General features: G+C 36.0%; 1 protein-coding gene across 8 annotated transcripts in view; it reads right to left on the bottom strand.

The window, feature by feature from the left end:
* The window catches only part of KDM4C (lysine demethylase 4C), a 271,307-nt gene that overhangs the window by 78,955 nt on the left and 165,826 nt on the right, over positions 1-26,526 (bottom strand). For 5 of the 8 annotated variants that reach the window (XM_040090380.2, XM_040090379.2, XM_040090381.1 and 2 more), the window contains 5 exons: positions 23,584-23,765; positions 22,533-22,749; positions 21,547-21,623; positions 5,861-5,916; positions 2,667-2,775 (listed from right to left, as the gene is read on the bottom strand). In XM_040090380.2, the coding sequence (XP_039946314.1) occupies positions 2,667-2,775; positions 5,861-5,916; positions 21,547-21,623; positions 22,533-22,749; positions 23,584-23,765 (641 nt within the window). Of the gene's footprint in view, positions 1-671; positions 1,687-2,666; positions 2,776-5,860; positions 5,917-20,954; positions 21,158-21,546; positions 21,624-22,532; positions 22,750-23,583; positions 23,766-26,526 lie in introns of those variants that run through there. The other 3 variants (XM_040090384.2, XM_040090385.2, XR_009208614.1) reach the window with 3 other exon arrangements.

Genomic DNA, 26,526 nt, shown 5'->3' with positions numbered 1-26,526 from the left:
TGGTGTTTTTTGGGCAGATTTTTTCCGGTCCTTTACCCAAGAAGCAACTAGAATATTGGTCTATTGTCGCTATATCATTACAGAGCCTTTTGAAATGGTCAAACTGCTTACTTCCCTTAAATTAATACAAATCTATCTATTTCATTATAAGTTTAATGTCAGAAATTAAATCTTGGAATAATAAGGTTGAACAAGCCAACCAGGATTCTGGTGGTTCCTTCCCTCACAGAAAGGCTGTCTTCTACCTGCAGCACTACTACATTTATGACTGTTATAAAGTACCCTGCTTCTCATTTCTACTGTATTCAGCTGAGTTTCTTCTTCACAACACTCATTCCACACAAATATAAAAACTCTTCTTTAAAAAACAGTGTTAAGAAAGACAAGTATTCTATTTCTAAACATTATTGTATTTGCAGGACACCATAGGCTTATACACAGCTTTATACAAGTGTTTCAATGTCATTTTATATTGAAGGAAGCATCAAGAACTAAAAAAGCACTAAGGACTAAAAACAATATTCTACCCACTGAAGGAAAAAAATAGAAGAAAATTTAAGAATTCATCCACTGATAATAACTATCAGTTCATAACTGATTAAGATAATTGCTTCATATTCAGCAGAAATAACCTAGGTTAGTAAATCATTTAAATTCAGAAATATTGGCTCCACACCTTCATAATCAATAATTTAAAATTAATTCAAGCCTTTTACAAAAGGCTACTGTTAGTCTTACAGTGTTTAAGTTATAGACAGTCCACAGACTACATTTCAACATCTGATGAATGAATGAGTGAATGAATTAATGAATTAATTAATTATTTTAAATCCAATTGGCAGCTGGTCGCAAGTGGTGTTTCCCAAGAATCAGGGCCACTTCTCTTTAATATCTTTATGATCTGGCCAAGGGGATCAAGTGCACCTTCAGTCAGTTTGCAGATGACATCAAGCTGGGTGGGAGTGTTGATCTGCTGGAGGGTAGGAAGGTTCTTCAGAGAGATCTGGACAGGTTGGATCAATGGGTCAAAGCCAGTGGCGTGAGGCCCAACCATGGCAAGTGCTAAGTCCTGCCAATGCCCTGACCAGGTGACCAAGAAGGCCAATGGCATCCTGGCCTGTACCAGCAACAGTGCGGCCAGCAGGACCAGGCCAAGGATTCTCTCCCTGTCCTCGGCACTGGTGAGGCTGCACCTTGAAACCTGTGGTCCAAGAAGGATATTGAGGTGCTCAAGCATGTCAAGAAAGGTGCAGTAAATCAGGGCAAGGGCCTGGAGTTCAAGTCCTGTGAGGAGTGGCTGAGGGAGGAGAGGTTGTTCACCCTGGAGAAAAGAAGGCTCAGAAGGAACCTTATCACTCTCTACAACTGCCTGAAATTAGGGTGTGGTAGCCTCTTCTGCCACATAAGAAGCAGTAAGACAAGATATAATGGCCTTAAACTGTCCCAGAGGAGGTTAGGTCCGATAGCAGGAGAAATTTCTCCACTGAAAAGCTGGCTAAGCTTTGGAACAGCCTTCCCAAGGAAGCTGGATGATGTCACCATCCCTGGTGTGTGCTCAGAAAGTGAGCAAATATGGTACATTGAGATAACATGTGCCCAGTGGCCTTTGTGTTATTCAGTAAAACGTTGGACTTGACGATCTTGGAGGCAACTTCCAACGTTTCCATGACTTCTGTGTTTTCAACCCTTGAATTAACAATTTTCAGGTCACCTTAAGCTTTCATGTTATAAACAATCTTTACATATGTATTTTTTTAAAAAAAGACATGTGAAAACCAAGGTTTTTTTAAATTCTGAACAAAAATTCAAATCAGATTACCACTTGAAGGACATACACTCCAAGCTGCATTTCCACATTTAGATATACAGCTACAAAGGACAAAAAATAATGAATGGAATAAAATGAAATTAAGGTATAAATAGAGTGAAAATATTAATAGTTCAAAATAAGTATGAGGTAAGGTAGACGGAGAACCACATTGGTAACAGTGTGGTGTGATTCAGAAAACTTACACTTCCTCTAAGACTTTGAATGGGCCACTAATTACTTTCTTTCTATCTGACAACATCACAGTTATGCACACACTGACATTGTGTTTAAGTAATTATTGTATAACATCGCAAAAACCCCAGATTTTGCACTTGTGCATATCCTCTTCTTGAGCACATCAGTGTTCCTGAATGACACTGTTTAATGTGTGATTTATTGTATGCATATTTTTCAATACCCAGAGATACCACGTAACAAAGAGATCATGCATCCTTTCACCTTCAGAAATAGTTGAGGTAAAAATCAATAATAAAAAGACCTCACAAATATGTGCTGTGTAGTATTCCCTGTCTTTTTGTGTTTCATCACCAATACAGCTCCAAAAATGAAATTTTCACAGTTGATACTGGTCAAGTTTGTTATTCTCTTGGGGAAGAACAGCTTTGTATTACATTTAATAGAATACCAAAGACTGTTACCACTGTTAATGTACTGCCATTAAGTTTCAAATGGAGCATCTTGGTAAAATTCCTGGTTATTTATTTCTTAGCTTAAACATAACTTACTGCTTTTTTACCTGGTAATAATCATCACAATTCATATTTTAATACATTTTAAATATTGGAACACCTTAATAGCAAAGTATATATGGAGCATATATTAATATACTACTCACCAATTTTAATCTTTGCAAAGGTATTCTGCTAGTGTCTATCGGAGTACGCTCTGTGACATTACCAAATCTGACTTCTGGGATGGCAATTGCACATATTACATGTGCCCACCTGTGAAAAGTGGCAAGTCAAAAATACCACCAAAAAAACTCATAGAAATACAAGTTCTTAAGTTGTTGCTTGCTGTATATTTGGCTTTTGCTTTGGTTTTCTTAAAGCTACCCATCTGTAGTTACTTCCTTATTAGGCTTTCTTAAGCTTCATTAGCACGTTTTAAGAAACCTTGCAGCACTACCACTTTGTATCAATTAAATTTCAGACTGAGGTTTTATCACAACAAATTTTAAGCATTTTTTTTTAAGTATGAAGTTTTTGTAGATGTACTATTCAGGTTACATACATAAATACATACATACATAAACACCACACTATTTGGTTCAAGTGTAATTTATCATCTACAGCATTTATCACTCATTATTAACATTACTCAGACCTGAGAAACCATTCTTACACAACAAACATGATTACACTCAATCATGTATCTACCAAAACGCAAAATGAAATGCAAATGCTATCAAGGCCTTCTGTCTATAGACACAATGGCATCCAAGCAGCAAAGTGATGAAGCCACCAGTGCAATGCCCAAGATGAACTGGATCTCCTTTAGTGGCAAAAGCACCTGCAAATGCCTAGGACCAGTGTTACATTTAAGACTTCAATGCATCATCAAATTTGTCAGATGATACTATATGCTTCCTATATGCATCAGAAAGCACTCCAAATCCTCATGATACATGAAACTGAAAATAAGAAAAGCTAGAAACTTTTAAAAGTCTAAAAATAATGTTGAAACTGTGTATTTCATGAAGCAAAAGTTTAAACAAAAGTTAATGACATTTTTATTAATAAAGAGCAGCCTTCTGAGGCTACTTCTAAAATTTTTTGGGGGTAGACACAAGAAGTAAATCTGAAAAAAGGAAAACATTTCTATTTTCTGACTCATATTTGCCTTATTCCCTGTCATTTACTGTATGTCTGTTTTCATTACCCCATTTGCTCTATTTCTGTAAGCTCTGAATGCTTGCCTCACTCCACTTCTTGTAAATATTGAAGAAGCATACATTACATGAGCATCTTAGCAGATTAACAGGAATGTGGGGTGAAGCTAAAGGAGATGCAGAGTGATGCAGAAAACCAAAATGATTTCTCTTTCCTGCACTACAGCAGCAATATTTCAAGAATTCATCTTTGACAAAAACATCTGCAGAAGTATAATATGACACACAGGGACCAAACAAACTCCTGTCATGGGACTTGAAAGTTGTATTGGTCGAAGTGTGACACAAGAGCTGTACGTAAAGATGACATATCAACTAGCAAGTTATACAGTTCAGCCCAAATAAAAACAGATAAAGTTTGCAGATCCATCCTTTTATTATGGTGACAGTTTGTTCATATTTTAACTTGAGACTTTTAAAAACTTTTTTAATAACAGCTGTTTTCTTTTCATTGTGACCTGCTCACCTGCTAAACCACATTGTCCTACCATCTAAGCTTTATGAGACACAAACGCTATAAATAAAATGTCTCTTCAATCAGTCTTCAACTAAACATTTGTCCTCCGACATCTCTCAACCTAACAGACTCAAAACAATTGCTGTGCTCTGCTGAAAAGAAGGAATCTCAGCCTTCCTATATGGCAAACTCCTTATTGCATGCACACATACTGGACTGACCCATTAGCTTTTAAAAGTATAACACCGTCTTCCTGTATCTCTAATCAGTATGTACAGAGTAAGGAAGGAGCAAATGAAATGCACATGTGAGATTTTACAGCTGTTGGAGAAAAAAGGTATAATTGTAATATACTTTTCTGAAAACTCAAAATTTTGAAACGATAGCTATTGCCGAAATACAGATTAAAAAGTCCACAATGTGTAACAACTATAAGGTGTTACGGAAACATGAAAAACAGAGTTCAACTGCTTTCACAGAAATCCCATTTTATAAATCTGTAAAACTAACCTGCAGAGTGACAGAATGTAAACCCCAAAATCTTTATAGATAATTATACAAGAAAAGTGATTTTATGCAAACTTCTGTAGATTTTCCTCTAAATATATTTTATGAGACATTTTTTAAAAATTAAATTGATATACAAAAAAGAGATACATATTTTTAAAGATGCAACATGGAAGCTACAGCAAATATCAAAAGGGCATAATAAATTCTACTAATTTTTTTTTTTTCATTCTCTTTTTATTTAGCAAGTAAACCAAGGAGTAAATTTAAGGGAATTTAAAACAGAACTAAAAATCGGCTGAGAATTTTCATGTATGGGCAAAAATCTCCATTAAGATAGCTACAAGAATAATGTTTTCAGAAGGTAAGATATGGCCTGAGCTAAACTAAAAACCTTACAAGAGTCATGAAATCAATTGCAAATCACTGATAAATATATTCTTTCCTAGTAAGTGAAAAGGAATGTTGTACCTAGATCATGTCTTACCACTGCATTCCAAAGCATGAAAGAGGTCTACGCTATATGGCTAAGCTACTAATCTAAGCTAATTAATCATGAAATTATTCAAAATGCATAAAGACTGTTCTTCTATTTGGCTTGAAAAACATTAAGCTGCAACATTTTCCACTTTAACTGTTAAGAGTTACTTGCTATAGTGTTCTGTCACCCAGATACTGTAATACCATGATGTCAGCAACAAAACTTTTTGACAGTGTGTGATAGAAGTGCATTTGAAAAAAAAAAGAGCTTCAGAATTGAAAATTATTTCAATATGATTAAAATTAATTCATTAAAAATACTGGGTTTAGAAGTTCAAAAGTATTGTATTGTAATTTTAAGAAGCAAAGAAGAAAATACACTTTTCAGTTTGATAAGACTTGCCCATGCAAACAATGATAAATTAGCACTCATTTACTATCTTTGCACAAAGGCCAGCAGATTAAAATTTGGAACAAGCAAGTGTATGCAAATACTAAAACAAATGTATGTTTTACTAACTGTTTAACAAAATGCCAGTGCCACATTTCAATAGATGTCATTTTAATTCTGCAATGATTCCGCTTAAAGGGACACTGTCAAGTAATTAGGGTTGCAAATGCTTTTGCACATGGGAATGGACTGGAAATAAAGTTTAAAATAAGCACATACAGTCCTGAAGAATATATTACTTACTTTTTGTCAGTAGTTTGCTTTAATGCACCGCCTCTCAAATTGCAGAGACAACACTCCTAAAAATAAAAATAGAGTAGAAAAAAGTGAGCATTAATGATGGTTTACAGATCAGTTATATTCATCTGACCTCGAGGATAAGATAACTGCTAATTCAATTAATTACTGGGTTACAAACTGTCACTTGTAAGCATAGCACTTCCTTACAAGGGAAGAAAAGAATAAGGAACAACTCATACAACCTAAAGAAAAAAGGCATTTGAGTATTACTCACAGACAAAATGATAGAATCAATCTGAAATGTAATAAAAAAACTCAATCGAAATCAAAAACCAAAAGCAAAAACAAAACAAAAAAAACACAAGAAAGACAAACAAATATACAAACAAACATTTAGAAAACCCAACACTTTTAATCAGTACTGCCATAGAAAGGCTGGAAACTGGAAACATTTTACAAAGATAAAACAAAGCACTATGGCACATAATTAGTTTAATAGAAGTTACACAGAAACTGACTCATAAGCTATTGATGTAGCTCAATTTTTTCTTTTTCCTGCAGTATACCTTCACTGCTTTGATCTTCAATCAGTACAACTCTATCAGAGCACTCGGCAAGGTGTTCAGCAGTCCCCAGATAACATGCCAAAAAACCATGGCTTTTACTATCTCTTCTTAAAATAGAGCTTTTGAACAGATACACTCTTTTCTTCTTTCCAACCCTTCACTCCTTCTCTTCTGTCTCCTCCATTTCTGAATCTATTCTTTCCCTTTATTTCTCTTTTTCCCCTCTTGTCCCTTGAGAGGAGCTGATGAAAAAATGTTTTGAACATTGGCTATTTTTCTTCTTGCCTGTTTTTCTGGTCTCTACAAGGAACAAATGTTCAAAATAGAGTCAGGATATTCTGTGACAGTATGCCTGTATTAGACCATGTCTTTTGAACCCCTACATTTAAGATGTCCTTGCAGGACAAACAAGCAAACCAAACAAAACCACAAACAAGGCAAACCCCCAAAGAACTTTATGTTATACTCCATTCTGATCTTAAAAATTTCAATGATGAAGACTAAAAATGTGTGCCAGGATTTTAATGAAATGCTATATTGCATTTCCTATGAAAAACATCCTTCTTAACTATAAAAAAATGATTTCTTGTGACAATTGGATCTTCTTTACTATTCAAGCACAAAAATTTTGCCTTACCAACCAAAACCATGGAGAACAGAACATCCTTTCATGGAGCACACTTTTAACTACTTAATATTACCGTAGAGTTTTAAGAAGAGGAGAATGGTTCATTACTCTATCCACAACAAACTTAGGATAGGGCCAAATATGTTCCAGATTACATTTCCCTTCCTAAAAGTAAATGTTCACTATTAAATCAGGGAGCCCAAAGGCTCAAAACTATACTGCTTTTAGTAAAGTACCACTACAGTCATGGAAAATTTGTTTCTATCTGGCATTTAGTTCTGAAACTCAAGCAGTTATATGTAGAAAACATATCACAAAACTGTATGGAGATCCCTAACACTACCGGGATTTTGAAGACTACCTTAGCACAACCACAGGGTTACATTATGATACTGCATTATCTTCAATCTGATTCACCTTACAATCTTGCTTACAAATAGCACAGGGAAAACATGCTTCTCCAGCTGTTTCTTTGACTGATTTTTTTCACCCACAATGTCATGTATTGTTACCAGTGTTAACTATCTTTATAAATACAGCTTGGTCACTGTTATAGCAAGATACTAAAAAACTGGGTCCAGTATGTTGATTTTATATAGGAAAACTGGGGATACAAGATAAAAACAGTAAAAATGGATGGGCATACATCTCCATAACAACACAGAGTAAGAAAATAAATAACCCAAGCAGCACAGAAAATTGTACCTAAACCGGAAGAGCCATTCTGGAAGAAGCGAGTATCACAACCACCTAAAAAAGGAGCCACACAGGACTTCCTGCAAATCTAATCCCCAAATCATATGCAGTTGTCAGGGTAACAAAAAATGTTTTTGTATTCCACATGTCACTGTAGCCAAAATTTCTTACTGTCTCTTTAAACCCTGCAGCCAGAAAATGCAAATGCAGGGGGGGCTTTGCCAAGGTCCCTTAAAAGCTGGAGCCAGGAAGCACGCAGCTCTCTGCTGGCATCCTTTGATGAAGACAGAAGGTCCTCTTCTGAAAAAGTTGCTTCCCACGGTTTGTTTTGGGTTTTTTGGATTTTTTTTTCTCGGTTCACAACACTAGCCACTCAGAAAAACAACATTTTGCAATAAAAACTGTTTCATAGTGATCTCTGTACAGCTGTTTCAGGGACCAGGTCACCCCACATCTGACAGACAAGTTCTTCTACTGCCCCAAACATTTGTGCAGTGTGGTGGACATCAGCATCATCAGCATCAGCAGAGCCCAGCAGGCAGCAGGAGGAGGCAGCAGGCGCTGGCGCTTATGCCACACACAGAGGCACTCACCTGCCACTAGAGCAGCTCCAAAAGCTCCTGCTTTCCCTCAAAGGTTCTTTCTGTTCACCACCTTTCTCTCCCTTTGTCTCCCAGATGCTGTGGTCAACTGAGCACCCCACTGTGGGGTAGAGAGCTGATGCCATTCGCCCTGTGTCTTTCAAGCCACACAAGCACCCTGGAAGGCACCATCCTGTAAATGCTATTTCCACCACTTTGGGTCTCTCTTGGTTTCCCAGGTGTTCATGATATTTAGTGATTTTGTATCTAGTGATCATTTACTGTGTCTTTTTTTTGCTTGTTGCTGTTTCGCTTGTTAGTAAATTGTTATTTTTTCAGTTATACCTACTGGCATTCATTCCTTACGGGTGGAAAGGGAGAGGTTGAAACTAATAGGAGGTAACCCATTTTAATGTCCACCTCTTCACACTGTCTTAAACCAAGACAACAGTTCTGCAGAGAATGAACTTTTACCATTTACACACAGAATAATCTGCAGACTGGGAAAAAGAGCATTAGTCTAACTCATCAGAAACCTTTGCAGGGAAAATCCTTCATTCTCCACTTTCAAACGTGAACATTCAGGGGATGCCTCATAAATTCTTTTTAATCTGAATACCTTCTTAACATTGGCCACAAAAATACTTTAAATCTGCTTTGCAAAATAAAAAGTGCATTTGCTCCTGTTTTAAAAGCTTTGACCTTCTTATGTCACTTTACTTCAAAATTTGTTACTTGAAAAATGATGACATTTTTCTGCTTCTAATGGGTATTTTTCAATTTTACGTAAATTTTTCATTAGATAAAATAGAAGAAAAAATAGAAAGAGGAAATATTAAAGGGAGGAGAGCAGTCCTCTCCTCCAAAACAAAAGAGAAGGCGGCACTAAATATCCTCATAATAGTCTATAAAAAGATTACCCTTATGAAGGACTTTTGGGAACCAAATATTATGTCCGCTAAAAAAACACCTATACATATCTTTGGTGAGCAGAAAATGTTGGTAGGTACTTGTTCACTGTCTGCTGGACACAGGCAACAAGCAATTAGATCCCTAAGAACTAGTAAATTTCACCAGTGTTCATAACAAACCTGTGTGGGTAGGAACACAGGTTTAAAGCCCATTAAAACTATTTTGTTAATTATGTTTGCCTTGCAATATATTACAGAATCACAGAATCACTAGGTTGGAAGAGACCCTCAAGATCATCAAATCCAACCCATGCCCTAACACCTCAACTAGATCATGACATCAAGTGCCACATCCAGTCTTTTTTTAAACGCATCCAGGGATGGTGACTCCACCACCTACCTGGACAGATAATTCCAGTACTTTATCACTTAATTTTATTTCTGTACAAAACTTTTTCCAAACATCCAACCTATATTTCCCTTGGTGCAGCTTAAGACTGTCTCCTCTTGTTCTGTCAGTTGTCCTATAACCAAGCAACTTGGCTATTAGTTTAACTTCTGTTTCAATATACTACGATCAATGAGAAGTCAGAGGAACTGACACTGACAAAGACTAATATTCCTAATAAATGTATATGTGTCATGGGTGGCAGTGAAATAACATGTGAACTAGTAATTATTACCCATGTTATTATCCATAAAGCATCTAGACCTGCTGAGGTAGTCCAGCACTCCAAAAGCACCTCTCCTATGAAGACAGGCTGAGAAAGTTGTTCAAGCTGGAGAAAAGTAGAGAAGGTTTTCGTGAGACCTCATTGTATCCTTTCAATACTTAAAGGGGGCTTATAAACAAGATGGGGGGAAACATTTTAGAAGGAGAAATGGTTTTAAATATAGAAGAGACATAAAGAAAAAGCTGTTGACAATAACGGTAAGGAAACATTATATCAGATTCCCGAGAGAGGCAGTGAATTCCCCATCCCTGGAAACATTCAAGGTCAGGTCATACAGGGCTCTGAGCAAACTGATCTAACTGAGAATGTCCCAGCTCATGGTAGGGAATTTGGAATAGACAATCTTTAAACATTCCTTTCCAACACCAACTCTTCTCTGATTCTGTGGTTCTGTTTTCTCACAGAGAAAGAGTGCGTCTGTGCATCCCTGTGTGCCTGCTGTCAGCCTTTATGTAAAAATCAGGACAAGAATGCACTTCATTATAAAGCACCACCTTAGAATGTATCTAATCTCTCATTCATTGTTATTTTGCAAATCCTTTAAACAACTAATTTTGTCATTTGTATTTGCATTAAATAATATTTTCATAAGCATATTATTTTATACATATCTAAATTAAATCTTAGACCATTTTAAATTGCTCATCTCCTTAAAAAATCTCCGTAACATTCTAGAACTACAAGAAGGCTTTCTCTCTTCCAGTATCTGTACAAAGTAAGATATCTCCATATAATTCACAAGTTTATACAGTGACATTCATTTAATCTTTCAGCTTTTTTATGGAAATTATGCAGTTTTTTCATAACAATTTTCATATTCAATAGTCATATTCACTGTTTCCGGACTAAATGTTTCTGCTTGCTTTCAAGGAAACATCTTTGCAACCAGCAACTCACTTCTCTGCTTCAATCACTTCAAGAAATTGCTGGAAAAAACTCAAGTCAGTGTGAATTAACCATGTTTCCTTTGGTATTTACATCCAAAAGATGGATCACCTTGTTTCGAAGGGTATGTTGCTACTCAGGCATAGCTGCATATTAATTATTGCTGCATGGATAAATATTACACAAAACTCAAGTCTGTTCACACTTAATTATATTTCAAAATTAATATATTTGCTTATCTTTGAGTATTTTTTAGTGTGTCCCAAAATTCAGTCTTATTCACAGTAATGCTTACAACAAGCAGTTTTCACACTTCCATATTTCCATACTTCATCAGCAATAGCTATCTCCATAGAAGACAGGAAGCTGTCTGACACAGCAAGAGAGTAGAAATCAGCCAAGTCACAGCAGAGGGATATATACTATGTCATCTAAAAGTTATTTTTATTGAAAACTATGAGCATGCACCACATAATCCCCTTTCTTGCTAAACTGCCATTTCTAAGGTCCTGCAAATTACAATAGCATCCCCAAAGAATTACATTTATCCAGTTAAATGAAAAAGAAATTTATGCTTATGTCAGTGGACAACAGGGGAAAATAAAATATATGTTACTCTTAATGAATTGTGCCTTACCCATTTTCAAAAATTTTCTCTTAAAATGTAGTTTCCATAAGCAACCTAATAATCTCTTCCAGCTCTTTGGCCTCCATGCCATCAGGGAGCTTTTCATTAAAAGTAACAAGTAGATTCCCTGCTTAAGCCTTTTCCTTCTTCCTTTATGCATGATAAACATAAATTGTCTCAGATTGTCCCTTTATTTTTTTGACATTTTCCATCTATAGACTCTTAGTCAATTAAAAACCCACAATTTTTCCACCTAACTGACTTCATCTGTGGCCATGTTCTCCCTTCCGAAAAACAATGAGAACAGATCTTCAGTGATGTCAGGCAAAATGTTCCATTTTTATCCCACATATGGGGAGATATGTTTACACAGCCATGACTTGCATAGCTCATGGACAATAACCTTCAGGATTTTTTCTACAGGAGCAGCGGATATCACTGCTCTGCAATCCTTTGTCTGTATTCTAGCTTCAGTATCTTGCACTTTTCTCTAATTACCTCTTTTTTTTTCCAGGTTATCTCAGTAATTTATTAAGATCTTGTTCATTTCTGATTGCCCTTACTTCACAGTCCTCACTAAAAACAAGCCAAAAGCTTGTCTTCAGCTAACATCTCCTGCAACAGCTTCTGCAAACGGGATAACTATGCAGGCTGTGGCTGGTCAAGCCAGTAAAAAGATTGTGTAATCCTTGACAGATGAGACTGAAAGTGAGTCTTGGAAAAGGGCTTGACTAGATACTTCAATAAGAAAGTAGTTGCTATTGAAGGAATCTAGCAGCAGATTCAAACAAAGAAACACACAAAAAATAAGAAAGATTCTTTACACAGTGTGTGTCTAAAATTTTACACCAGTTGAGAAAGGAGCTGCCTAAGCTCATGAAAAAGAAATCCAACAATGGTTACTTTTTACTAAGGAAATAGAAGGATACTGCCTTTGGCTAAGACAATTTCTTATTTCCACATTGTAGGAGATTCAGAAATCATTAGGAATGCTTGCTCAAGACACATATAAGGTATTTAATGAGGTATTAATCAGGTATTAATTCATCAGATCTTCATTTATCAGGTATTAATTTCTTGCTGTGAAAGAGAGAATAACAGACTAGAACAGACTTCAGTTTAATTCTTAAGGCACATCTTACTGTTCTACATTACTGGCAGTTTTAAACCTTCATATGCAGAAACAATACCTAGATATTAATGAAAATCCAAATGTTTGGCCCTAAGTACACATGAAATATATCTTACATATAATATACATTTAATTTTCCTACACTGTGATCCAAAAAGCAAAAAAAAAATTCAACTTTACTAATAATTATTACCATTAATTTAATAAGTTATTGTGATAACTTTATTGTCACAGCTTTATTTAGCAGTGATTTTACCTGAAGTAGTATTTTCAAGTAATTTCAATACATTTTGGCTAGTGATTTAAAGCATTGCATTAGAAAGAACAATAAAGATCATCTAGTCCAACTCCCCCGGCAAGGGCAGGGACACCTTCCTAGACCAGGTTGCTCAGAGCCCCATCCAACCTGGCTTTGAACACTTCCAGAGATGGGGCATCCACAACTTTTCTGGTCAGCCTCAAGGTAAAGAATCTCTTTCTTACATCTAATCTAAACGCTCCAACAATTCAAAGTCACTACCCCTTAATAATGTCTTAACCACCAAGTAGGACACTACATATTCAGTAAATAGTGTCTTTCCACCCTTTTTTTATCAGCTATTTTTGCTGTCAAATGACTTTGACTAGTATCTAAAAACTTAAGAAAAGTGGTTAGGAAAGGTTTTGGGGCTGGGTTTTTTTCTCCTGAAATATTTCTAGTAAGTATTCAAGAGTCAGCTGCTCCAAAGGTAATAATGCATGTTTACTTGTTTCCTTTAAAAGCATCTAATTAAAACAGGCATCCAATGTTCAACTCTGCCAAAGCTAAGTCAAATAGATAAAAATTGCAGGGATATGGCTGTTAAACATATTTTGTTTTCTTCAAGCCATTCTGGTTGGCTTTTAGATAGAAACCTTTGAACTGAAAATAGATATCCTTAGTCTTCCATCTTTTCTTTCAACTGCATTTTAACACCCAACGTCACACTCCTAGTAGTACTAACACAGATGTGCATTTGGATATGGCATTGTTACATTAGCTTTCTCATTTTCCCAGCTTATTTATATTTGTATCTATATTTAATCCGTCTGTAAAGAGAAATGGGACGGTATTTCTCTTGAAAATGTTGTTTTCAGCAATGGTCCACTAATAAATATGTTAATCTTTCTACACCAAGGGAATAATCTTCACTTGGAAACCAGCTTTTGAAATTACAGAATTTCAGTTCAAAGTCCACCACTATATCCACTTTGAGCTATTACCTTCAGAGAAAACTTCCTTTTTTAGTTACCAAATACTTGCAAAAAATAATAAACTGCAGAAAATTGATGTTTATCTACTTAAATATTCAGATTCAGTTTCCTGACAAGGAGCACCATTCTTAAAAGACTTGCTAGATGCTACCAGTACAACTCACAACTTCCATTTGTATTGTAAGTGATTAAAAGTCCACACTGATTATGGAAGCTGAGTAATTGCACAAAAGCGATACCCACCACAGGCTAATATCTATTTAATGCGTAGAAAGATCTTTGGCTGGAAGCTTAAAGTTCTTGAAAATACAAGGTGGCCACGTTTCTTTTACTCTTTCAGATGCATCCAAGTCTGTTCAAGACATCCACCTTTGGGAATTTAAAGTTTACAAATCATCAGCTACATAATTTTCATATTTTAGTAACCTAATCCTACAATCATTCAGTCTGCCCTGCCCTTTATTTAGGTATAGCCCAAAATCTCCTTGCAGTTGCAGCTCCTATATCATGCCTATGCAAAGCAACAATATAAAGAGCAAGTAGTCCACATAGTGCATAGTCCACAGCATTATTAACAGGGATCTCCAAGACTGCAAAGAGCAGGAGAGAACTGGCTGGGATAGAAGACTTCAAAATGGCAGGAAAGAGAGGTGAGATGGAAAATGGGAATATGAAGAAAATTCCACAGCTGAAGAAGGAATGAGAACTGAGGCTGACACTGAAATGAAAATCAAAATACTCATTTAGGTAACTGGAGTAAAAATAACTCTCACACTTGACAGGGGTGGGTACTACGTATCCTTTCTCCCTAGAATATACATATATGAAGTAAAACACATCCATAAGTACAAAATAGAGACTATTAGATCCCTGTATTTGAAGTATTTTCTGTCATAGTGGTTATTGGTCACTCAAATCTAGAAAATTCCTATAGTAGAAAGAGCAACTGTTCCCAAGCAAAACAAGAAAGATTACACTTTCCCCTTCAAAGAGGAACATTAGCTTTCCAAAAAAACATTAAATAAGCCATTGAAAATACAAAACTGATCACTCTTCCTGCAAAATATAGAGAGACTGCAAAAATCACTTTTACACAGATGAAAACACCTGGAGCAATTCCAAACACAAATATAGGCTGGGTGGACAATTGATAAAGACCAGCCCTGGTGAGAAAGAGGTGGGGCTATTGGTTGACAGGAAGCTCAGTGTGAGCTGGGTCACGATCTAGAAAGCCAACCACATCCTGGCTTGCATCACAAATAGTGTGGCCAGCAGGTAAATAAAGGTGATTCTGGCCCTCTAAGAGACCCCACCTGGAGTTCTGCATCCTGCTCTGGAACCCCAACAAAAGGCCTGCTGAAGTGGGTCCATAGAATGCCAAGAAAAAGATCAGGAGGTTGGAGTGCCCCATCTGCAGAAACAGGCTGAAAGAGTTGGGATTGTTCAGCCTGGAGAAGACAAAGCTTCAGGGAGACCTTATAGCACTTCCCAGTACCTAAAGGGAGCTACAAGAAAGATGATAAGGTTCAAACTGAAAGAGGGTAGATCTAGGTTACGTAAGAAAGAAATCCTTCATTAAGAGGGTGGTGGGACACTGTAACAGGTTAACCAGAGAAGTTGTAGATATTCCTGGAAATTCCAGACATTCCTGGAAATTTTCAAGGCCAGATTGGATGTGGCCCTTACCAGCCTTGACTAGTGAAAGACCATGTCCATGTTGGATAAATTATCTTTAATTTATCCTAATAATTAATTTATCATTAATGTCCCTTCCAACCTTTCTGTGATTCTATGAACACAGAGACTAAATTCTATGAACTGAGACTAAATGCTTAGCGAACAAAACAGGAATGATGGTGTATCTAATATACATTTATATATGACAAAAAAAAATTTGTAGGCTTATTCCCATTATTATAAACAGGAAATATTAAACCTGAGTAGCTTCAGAAGAAAGTCAGTACATTTAAGAAAGCAGCATGACACCAGCTAGGCAGGACAGAATATCCTGCTACTGGCTATTTTATCATGTTTTCCCTCTCAATGGCTTTGCAGCCGTACCTCTAGAGATCAGATATGGTCTTCAAGGATAAATTAAGTTTTGCTGATATTGAGGGAGCTTCTCTGGTCCAATTCCATCTCCAAGCAGGGCCAGATTCAAAACTGCATCTGATTGAAAACATAATTCACCCTGCATGGAATCTCTTCCTTGTAATTTGAGAATACCCACACAGCTGGAGGTAACCAAAACTGTGAGGCCTTTTGACATGGGTAGCAGTGGCAAAGGCTGATTTGGCAAACTCCAGTGAAGGGCACGAAAGGTCAAAACGAGCTTTGGGTTTGCGCCTTATGTCACTTACATTAAGAACATATTTTCTGAGTTTAATGGTCTTTAGTTTGGTTTCTGTGACAGCATCAAAAAAACCCCTTATTTACAAACATGTTAAAATCTGTTGTTTCAAAGACTGAGTTTTGCAAGCAATAAATATCCTGATACCAATATAATACCAAAATCAGAAAAAAATATAATGCTCCCCACATCTGAGTCCATATATGGTTACCATCAGTATTTAAAATTCTCCCAGTAAGTCAGGTTTTTTGCAGAGAAAGTTTGCAAAAACACAGATTTTAAAAAAAAAAATTTAGAAGTCGTCTTGGGTTTGCAATGCAAGATGTATTCTACTCCCAATCTTCTGAAATCAGTTGAGGTGTTTTTCTTTAAGTCTGGGGAGGAGGGGGCAGGTGTCTTTCTGTTAATGGGCCAGCTGTTAAAACCAGGTGGGGCAGTGTTTATTCATCTCTTCCAACACCCATCTGCCCTCCAGGGACATATCTTCTGTTAATGGGCCATTAAGGCTCACCACATGACTGATAAAATTACATCATCCATTATGAGATGCTCCACCCAGTGGGAGGAGCCAAGCATTCCTACCTGGATAAAACCTGAGATTCAGACCAGCAGGACAGCCTGTTCTCCACTGGACTCCTAGAGGAAGACTGGAACCATCTCGCCACCACTGGACCCTTCTATAGGATCATCTCTACTCCAACAGAACCACATCTGTTACTCCAGGAGGACTTAACTGGAGTGTCAACACCCTGACCAACAGGGTGTCAGGTCGTTTTCTGACTCTGTCAGGGTTTCTAGGATTTTGTTTGCTTGCTTGCTTGGTTTTCAGTACTACAACATTTGTATTTTTAATACTCCTAGTAAAGAACTGTTACCCCTAACCCCATGTCATTGCCTGGAAGTCCCTAATTGCAAAATTACAATAATTTGAAGGGAGATAATTTACATTTTCCATTCCAAGGGAAGCTCCAGCTTTCCCTGGCAGATACCTGTATTTCCAAACCAAGATAAAAGTACTTTTAAAAAATAATCATCAGGTCTTGTTTTTCTGAAAACAAACAAAAAAACCCCACAACAAAAATATTTAGGGTTTTAATTTCTCCATTATAGCCAAATTTTCCTGTCCAATAGTTTCTTTTATTAACAATATTCATATGCATTTGAAGCTTGGTAGAAAAATCAGTCTGAAAATTAAGACGCTGTATAATCAGCTCACATGTACTGAGTTAATTGTGGCAGGTAACAGGCTCCCAAAACAGTAGTTTATAATGGAAATTATAACTCTGTATCAGCGAGGAGGGCACCACTGCAAAAAGAACAATCAAAATCATTATTGTCAGTAGACTCAAATCAGGCTGTTTCTGAGCAGGAATGTGGAAAAGCTCTTACATGCCACTTTTCTGATGCTTTTGAGAAGAAAAAAAGTAAAAATCCTTCAAATTACATAAAGGGCCACTCTAACCATAGGATGCAAATAAACCCAAAGACTGATTTTCGATAAGCAATATACAAAGCTCAAAAAAGTTCATCTGTCGAAAAATAATTTTTGCTAAGCTATTTAAGCATAGGCTCTGTTCTCAAAATCAGTGCCAGCTAATCATATTAAATATTTAACAGTTTCTATAGTGCTGTGGAGAATAATGCAAGAATCACTTGTGAAAACTCATGCATCTCTCTCTGTAGCCTTATGATCATGATCTACCTGATCATGAAGTAAGCCATTGAAGAGTATTTACCTCTTTCCTGACTTGTTCTTCTTTCTATCTCTTTCCTGTCCCAAACCCTTTGTCCTCTAAATAACAAAGGTACACCATGTTTATGTATTATAGCTATTAGGTGACCACATCTTTACTCACTGTACAGCACGCTGCATTCACTATAATGCCAGTCATTATTCTTCCTGACTTCACTAACTTTTTCTAGCTGAAGCATTTAAGATTAATGAAGCGTTTGTTCTCAATCAAGGCACTTCATAAGAATACAGTTACACTTTCAGGATCCATGCAGATGACTTATTTAATATAATTTGATTTTTTAAAATTGTTTTGGGGGATTGATTTATGGCTATTTTTGTCCCTTAGCACAGACCATTCTGTGTCACTCTTCTCTTTTGTCAATAACTGTTATCAAGAAGGACCTAGTAGAATATAAAGATACATTATGATTGCAGGTATATCCTAGAGGGTAAAAATTTGACATGAAGTATTGTAAACATTCTACTTCAGCTACTTAAAGATGCTGAAACTGCAAGAAAACAGTATGCTTCTGAATCTTAAAATCAGTTTCCTCTGATAATATAAAATGGAACAGCTATCAAGATAGTCTAGCTCTGTCAATCTAAATCACATAGATATTTTTATATTTCCATATTTTATGATGTTCGTAGTTGGGATCCACACATAATAAAGTTTGATCTAGCTGTTAAGACAACTCTCATTCCTACAGTGCTCATGCTTCATTGCTTTGCAAAGTCATATTGATACACAGAAGCCTAATAGAGACCAAATTTTCCATAAACTTAACATAACTGCTATGGTTTTAAGAAAGTGTAATTTAACAGAATTTAAAAGAATTTTGTGTAGGCAAAGGATTGAGAAGGAATTTTTCCTCCTAAGAAATGGACACTGAAACAAGGTTGTACCAATGTTTCATAACTTCCATTATATTCTTCACTACACAGAACTTTATTTCTCTTTGTTTTCCAATCAACCTTCTCTTCAGGATTTAATGCCTTCGCCAGAAGGGAATTTCTCAGACAGTTCATCTTCAGCTAAATATCCTTCTTCTAGGAATCAATATGAAGTATAGGGAAAACAATTTCAAACATCCAGGACGCTGGATTTTCAGGGAATCGGTATTCTGTAATAACTAAATCTTCCCATCTTGCGCACTTTTTTGATATTAAAAAAGTAAATTTTGGAAGGCATGTGTACATATAGTTTCCCAAAGATATGTTTCATATCTTTTGCAACAGCTGCATTTTTTTCAGGAATGATTATCCAGAACAAAAGTGTAGATTCATGTGATTTTTTAATTTAATTCATATAGAAACTTGAAGCCTCAACTGTGTCAGTTGGAATGTAGAATACACTCACACTATATTCCCTAAAAAAAATTAAAAAAAAAAGATGTGCAAAAAAGAATTTTCTTTAATTTCATCTCCCTCTCCAGACAGACTTACAGTACTACAGAGCATGTTAACATACAATTAAAATATTATATGTAAAACAAAAGGTATAGAAAACACATTCTGTGTTCACTTTTGGTCAAAAAAGGTATGGCTTGGCTGGAGAGGTCCAGAGAAGGTCCATATAGATAACCAAAGGACTGGGAAGCCTGCCATATGTGGAAAAGCTGAGAAAATTGAATTTGTTCAGCCATGAGTAAAGAAGGCTTAGGGGAGACTTGATCATCTGGTTCCAGTATTTAAAGGGTGGCTGTGAAAAGGATGGAGATTTCCTTTCTTACATGGAGTCACATAGAAAACGTGAGGGGTGATGTGAAAGTTATTCCTGGAGACAATCTGATTAGACACAAGAGGAAAAAAAATCGCCCCGAGAACTACTGCTCCCAACTAAACTCCCAAGAGAACTGGTGAGTTTCCCTATGTTGGACACTAAGAATTCATCTGAATAGGGTGTTAGGCTATCTTATCTAGACTGTGCTTTTGCCAAGAAAGGTTGGACCAGATGATTCTTGAGGTCCCAGTCCAACCTGGTATTCTATGATTATATGAAGAAAATTTAAAAATTTATTCAGAAAGGAAACATATGCATTTAATTCAAGGGAAGCACAATACTTTAGGTGGCAGGTTGGTACGACTAACTTGAATTGCTGGTTTTTAAAAGGGAAAGGAGCACTTTGGGATAGCCACATATTTAATTAACTTGTCATTTTTAATGTACAGAAGATTGGTCAAAAGAGAACCATATTATCTGAAGTATAATTCTAGGATTAGATAAAAGTACTGTATTATTTCTTAAGTGAAAGCTGCTACAATAATCTAAGGTTATCATCCAAATTATGAAGGGACAGGAACATTATCCTAAAATGACAAATAGGATGAAACATGCATCAGCAATTATTATCATGCTGATGTCAGGACTGAGGTTCCACACAAGCAAAAATATACTAGCATATTTAAGTTGGATACCAAACGAATAAATTTTTCCCCAAAGACAACTACAGCCACATTGCTTGCAATGAACAATACTGTCCAAACAAGCAAAACAGAGCTATAGAAAAAATTAAATTCAGTGTCTATTTTACCATTCTGCCTCAAGGCACAATCAAGTCTTCTTCAACTATTCCCAAAAACTGTTCCCATAACATGTTTTTAAAAATCTTAAAGGAGTAGCTTTTATAAAATCTCTATATATACTAGTCCTATCGATCACCAGTTTTATAAATAAAAATTAATGAAATTTCCTTGTATTAACTTCTGCTGATGCAGCTGAAAGCCTCTACAAGTCATCTCATCCCTGAAAGATAAGCCAGAGATTCCCTTTTGTACAAGGAGCCACATGGAAAATATGAGGGGTAGTGGTACACGTCATTCCTGGAACAATCTGATTAGACACAAGATAAAAAAATTTCAGACACTTGCTTATTTTATTCTTAATTATACACATATAAATTTACATTACAGATTGTGACTTTTTTTCTTTCTACCTTCCCCTCACTATACTATGATTAAATCTTTTCAATCCTTCCTTATGGAATGATTGACTACTATCAGGAATGATTAAAAGAATCCTCATTTCAATTTCCGCTGCAACTTTGGTATCTTCCTTCATGGTTTTCTGAACATGGTATGTCTACTGTTACACACAGTTCTTCACCCGAACTCTGACCAAAGCTGAAGAGAGCAGGAAGATTGTTCCATGGGCTATTTTCAGGCTTTGCTTCTAGTACAAAGCCTAAGCATCCTCGTGCGATGTTTCAGATTCTATAGAACTGAGAACATGCTTAGTTTGTGACCTGAACCTAAGGTATTCTGGTAACCAAAGACAAAAATTGGTTATGCCTACTTAGGAGAAATCTTACGGGGTTTTTTTCTCTCTTTTACATGCATTTTAATTTTCAGCTGTTTACTTGAACAATATTTTTCGCAAAACTGTACCTTGTTAGCCAATCCTTTTCATGAGTCTATGAAACTCCTCCAAGTTTCTCTATCAAAACGCCATTACATTTTGCATTGAAATCTACTCACATTCTACAAATAATTTTTCCCCAAAAAGTATGATCAGAAAAAATATGCAGGCTGCATGCCACATGAAATAATGCACATGCTACTTTTTTTTGCTCCCTTAATCTCTAGTGTGTTAGATAGCTAAACAACTTACAGCTGTCCAGGCTTTTTTTCTGCATCGAGAACACAACCACTCATTATGGACTTCATGAGAAGGAACACCATAACAACCTAGAATAAGAGAGCAGGATTGATTATTATATTCTGCCTTTTCATTGAAGATGTCATACAATTCAATTATTCATAAACCTTAGTAAAACACATGTCTGCTCTGTGACTAAGGAGACTTTTATAATCTAGGCTTACTGGTAATTTCATAGTCTATGAAAGATATCTTTCCAAAATTTAAATAAAAAGAACCCACAAAAATCCCCATAAGACAAACAAAACAAAAACCTGGAAAATCAAACTAAACAACAAAAACCCCAAGCACCCCAAAAAACAAAATCACAATTAATTTCCTATTTTTGTCATTGCAATATCAAATCACCGACTCTCCTCGAAGTAAAATTTTGTCTTAATGTACTGACATTTATTCTGTGCAAATATACCATATTTCCAAATACCTCACGGACTTCTTAGACTCAACTATTATGGTTCTACAATCTTTAGGAGATACTGCAGAAAAATCCATGCATTCATCAGCTACTCTTGCAATAAAAAGAATGTTAAGTGAAGGAAAATACTGCATCCCCAACTTTAATAGCAATATTCACAAGTCCTCCACAAGAATTTCACTCTAACTACTTAATAAGGACACACTATTTAAATCACGCATAGTGTTTTAAAACAGAGAAGCAAAAGAGTAATTAAATCACTAGAATGGAAAAAATAATCAGAAGTTTGTGATCATCAAAAGCTTACAAGACAGTTACTTCTTCAATATTTTCACAGCAACCATAAAAATGTTACAGAAAATGTAATGTAGTTTTCAAAGAAAAAATAGCCAGTGATTGAAGCACTTCAAATGGAAATGTTACTCTAGTACTTTTAAAGACATACTAGAAGCCTCACTATTATTTATCAATAAAGCAAAATTTAAAATTACATTTCTGCCAACAGAACAATTAGATTATTTACTTGCATGAACCCGTACGCAACACTTTGCACATGAAATCAGAAGACTTGTTCCATCTTCTTCAACATAGGCATTTGATGGACAGTTTTCAGTGTTTTCTTCACTATAAATAAAACACATCTCTGGAATAAGAGGTCTGGTCCTCTCATTTTCCGCCATCAATGTTTCTGCTGAGTTTGCTTCACTGAAAGTAGGACTTTCTTCATCCTGATTGTCTGGCTGGAAAATAAACAAAATCTGTATTTAAGTAAAAGAAAGGAGAGTCTTACTCTTCCCTTTGACAATGATGAAACTATTCCACCCCTGCCAACTTTCGTACTAACAGTTTGATAAGAAAATTAACTGCTTCTATGTATTTATCACAGTCATTCTACCTTGATTGTTCAAAATAACTGTGACATCTAGAATAGCACTCAGCCTGCAAACCAGTGTTATTGCAGCAGCATTCAGTGATACTCCACCTCTTGAGCCATTTAACTGTGACCAGTACAATGAAAGCTTTTTTTCTGGTTCCCATGCTAAGGAAATTCCAGTTTAGCACCTTCAAAATTAGCAACACAGTACTACAACACCATTTTTACTTGCCATTTGACACAGCAATTCTACAAGACAGTAACAAACAGTGCTCTGCTTTAGATTGTTTCCAAGGGAATATTTTTCCCGAGAAAGCCTAAGTACTCTGAAAACACTTATTTCCTCAACACTGAAGGAAGACAGCATAAAAGAGGCTATGATAAGAAGTGTTCAAAGATGGGCATATAAGGAAATAGCTAGAAGATACAAACCAGAAAGTGTAACTTCAAGGGAAAACACACACACACACACACAAACAAGAACCCAGCATAAATGGTAGTAGGAGGCATACAGTGTCTGCAGCCAAGGATAGATGCAGGTGAACACAGTATCAGTTCCAATTTTAATGGCAGTGTGTTTATTTACCTCTCTTACAAATGAAATGCCTAAGTTAATCTTTTTTATAATGTCTTGGAAATTAAGTAGCCAGGCAGCTATTTCACGCTTCATTCAGAGATGAAGCTGGAGAATCTGGCTTACCTTATAGTATGGCATGAGAAGAGTGCAAATGGCACAGTGAGGCTCCTTTTTTGCACATGCTGCATTGTATTCTTTCTCAGCATTGAAATTGCATGGTCTTGTCTGCCACAAGTAGACCAGAGGCCTGGCCCATGCCTCTGACTCTTGAACTTTCTCTTCAATTAAGGTAGTCTCAGGCAGTTCTAAAAGAAAGCAAACAATTACTGGTTTGTAGTCAAGGAATTGAGAAATCTGTCACGTGTGCTAACAAAGATGATCAAACAAAAAGAGGTCTGTGTGCACATATGGATGCAGAAGTGTAAAAGAATTTCGTGTCAGGAAAAACCCACAATTAAGTGCTTTGACAACTATGTCATGAGCTGACTACCTCAGGTACAGCATAAGAAAGTAGCTCCACTGTTTACAATTTGTATTCGTACCAACAACATTATGTCCCACTCTCCCACTGTCTCCTCAATTCCTCCAAACTCTATCCCCTCTCCCTCCATGCACACTGCCCTAAATTCCTTATGGATGAAACATATTGCATCCTGGTAACAGCACCAGACAAATCACTCTACTCACACAGGATGGTACCTCACAAAGTCTTCATGGAGAGTGACACTCATTTTCCAAAGGGGAAAAAAGGCAAACATCATAGGCAGGGGATAATGGGGAACAATCAGATCTAAGAAGCAGAGAAACATGCAAGCATATATGGACAGCCTATGAAATATGCCTACTAAATCTTTCATAATCAATGAGAAAGCATGTAGGTGTCAATCAGAATAATTTTGTGAACGTGGAAAGGAAAATGTGAAAAGCTTTGAATTAAACATTCAGATAACAAAAACAGTCTATAGCATACAGTCCTTTTCTAATGGTGTATTTAAGAAAAACTGTTGACTTCAGAAGAAGAAAATTGCAACACAGAGAAACATTTAAGTACATTAAGCTGACTCATCACATTCCTACAGCTCATGACTGTTTTCTCCATATTATGAAAGAGAAAAGGCTTTATGCGTCTCCTATGATAAATGTCATACATTGCTACAAAACCACTATAAAGTTGCAACTCTTTTATCAGTGTTGAATAACATATCGACTAAAATATTTGTTGACAAGCAAACCAAATGTAATAAAAATAAATTAATAAATATATCCTGCATGTGATTTTTAATACATTTTTATAGTTTCTCAAAAGAACTAGTATCAATTCAATAAACATTTGCCAATAGTCTAAAGAAACAGATGAACAAAAGAAGATAAACATATAAAATGCCAGCATTACTTTTATAACTTTTTGAATTACTTACCTATTAAGTTAAAAGCGTAACGAATTTTTGCTTAAAAATTTCTGTCCAATCATATTTTTTCTACTGCTTGCGATTTTAAAGAACTTTAAAACACATAGTGCTGAAAGTTATTTCTCTAGTTCTCTTCCTATCTATTTAAAATTTCCTTTAAAGAGCCATCTTACAAGTAGTTTCACCCTTACAGATTTCTTTTTTTAAAAAACTCTTCCTTTGACATTATTTTCCTTCAGGAGATAATCCTCATTATTTCAAATATTTTCATTATAGTTGTGACTTCACAGAAAATTCAGAGCTTGATTCTCCCTTTCAAAGAAAAGAGAGGCACATAGAATTTGCAGTAAAGGTTTGTATTATCTTCCATATCTATTATCCACTTTGAAACTGACATCCTTTGATTGCACCACTCCTTATCACCTCTTAAGAATTTTCCCAAGATCGTTGAAGCCTTTGCCCAGAACCTCAGCCTGTAATGCTCTCCGTTATTCAAAAATCCATCCTCATATTTACAATCCTGGAACCAATTCTTGGTTGATAACTGTAGTTTCTCTCATACCGTGTTCTGGCTTTTCACTGCCTACAGCAGACTGCTGAGTTCATAACTACATTTGTTCTGGTTTTAATGGAAACAATATTTACATCTTAATTTTATATAAACTCCATCATTTCAGTTCCCTCTTTTGTGATCTTACAAAGGCTTTCCCAACCAAGAAATTAAAAAGAATGCAAGAGACAAGAATAAAGCCGGCTTTTAACAGACTTTTGTTGCTTTCAAGAGTTTTGTATTTATTTTTGAACCACATTCCAAACAAAGCCAGGGACAATATGTCATAGGCATATGTAACAGATTCCATCTTTCAGAAACTCACAAAAATTTAACAATATTTTAATAAATTTATTTTCTCCTTTATATTATGTTTAGAGCACATCCAGTTAGCTATTGACTAGAAGCAAACACTCATTATTTGCCTCTGATCTTCATCATCTAAAATTCTGAATTTTGTGTCCTTTTATGTCCTTTGAGGTGTGACTGTCTTCTCCATGATCCTTACTGCAGTTTTTTGTCTCTGCATGAACTACACAAGCTCTCTAATATGATCCTCTGGTATATTCCACTAACCTCTCATTCTCTTCTCCACCATAACAAGAAAGGAAAAATATCTGTCCTCTTTTCAGAGGGAGGCTGCCTAATCCAGAACTTAAAGGAATGGTTCACTAACAGGATACAAAACTAAGGGAAGAGAGAATAGACATTCCTAAGTATTACAGGCTTTGTCTGATACTCTGTTCTCATGAGTATAAGGCTAATAAATTCTCCTCAGGAATTTCCTAGGCAACCTTGAGTCTAAACTACCATCTTTCAAAGGCTTCAGAAATATTAGTTAATCTCCTTATAATCAACATTCACCCACCTGCACTGAAATAATCAAATATCAAAAGAAATTTGTGTTAAAAAAAAGTTATGGAGTATATGAGCCGATTACAAAACATGACAATGCTGCCTTAAACAGCTTCCTCAGCAGGGACAACATGCAATCCTTAGTGTAACTATTCTACATCTGTAGAACATGTGCAGTTTCCCTCTGTGTGCTCTATTTTTCGTGTGTTTGCACCAGCAGCAGAGGAAGGATTTCCACATAAGCTTCTCGGG

This window comes from Hirundo rustica, chromosome Z (assembly GCF_015227805.2).
Source record: "Hirundo rustica isolate bHirRus1 chromosome Z, bHirRus1.pri.v3, whole genome shotgun sequence".
Taxonomy (NCBI): Eukaryota; Metazoa; Chordata; class Aves; order Passeriformes; family Hirundinidae; genus Hirundo; species Hirundo rustica.
This window is presented reverse-complemented; position numbering and strand designations above follow the sequence as displayed.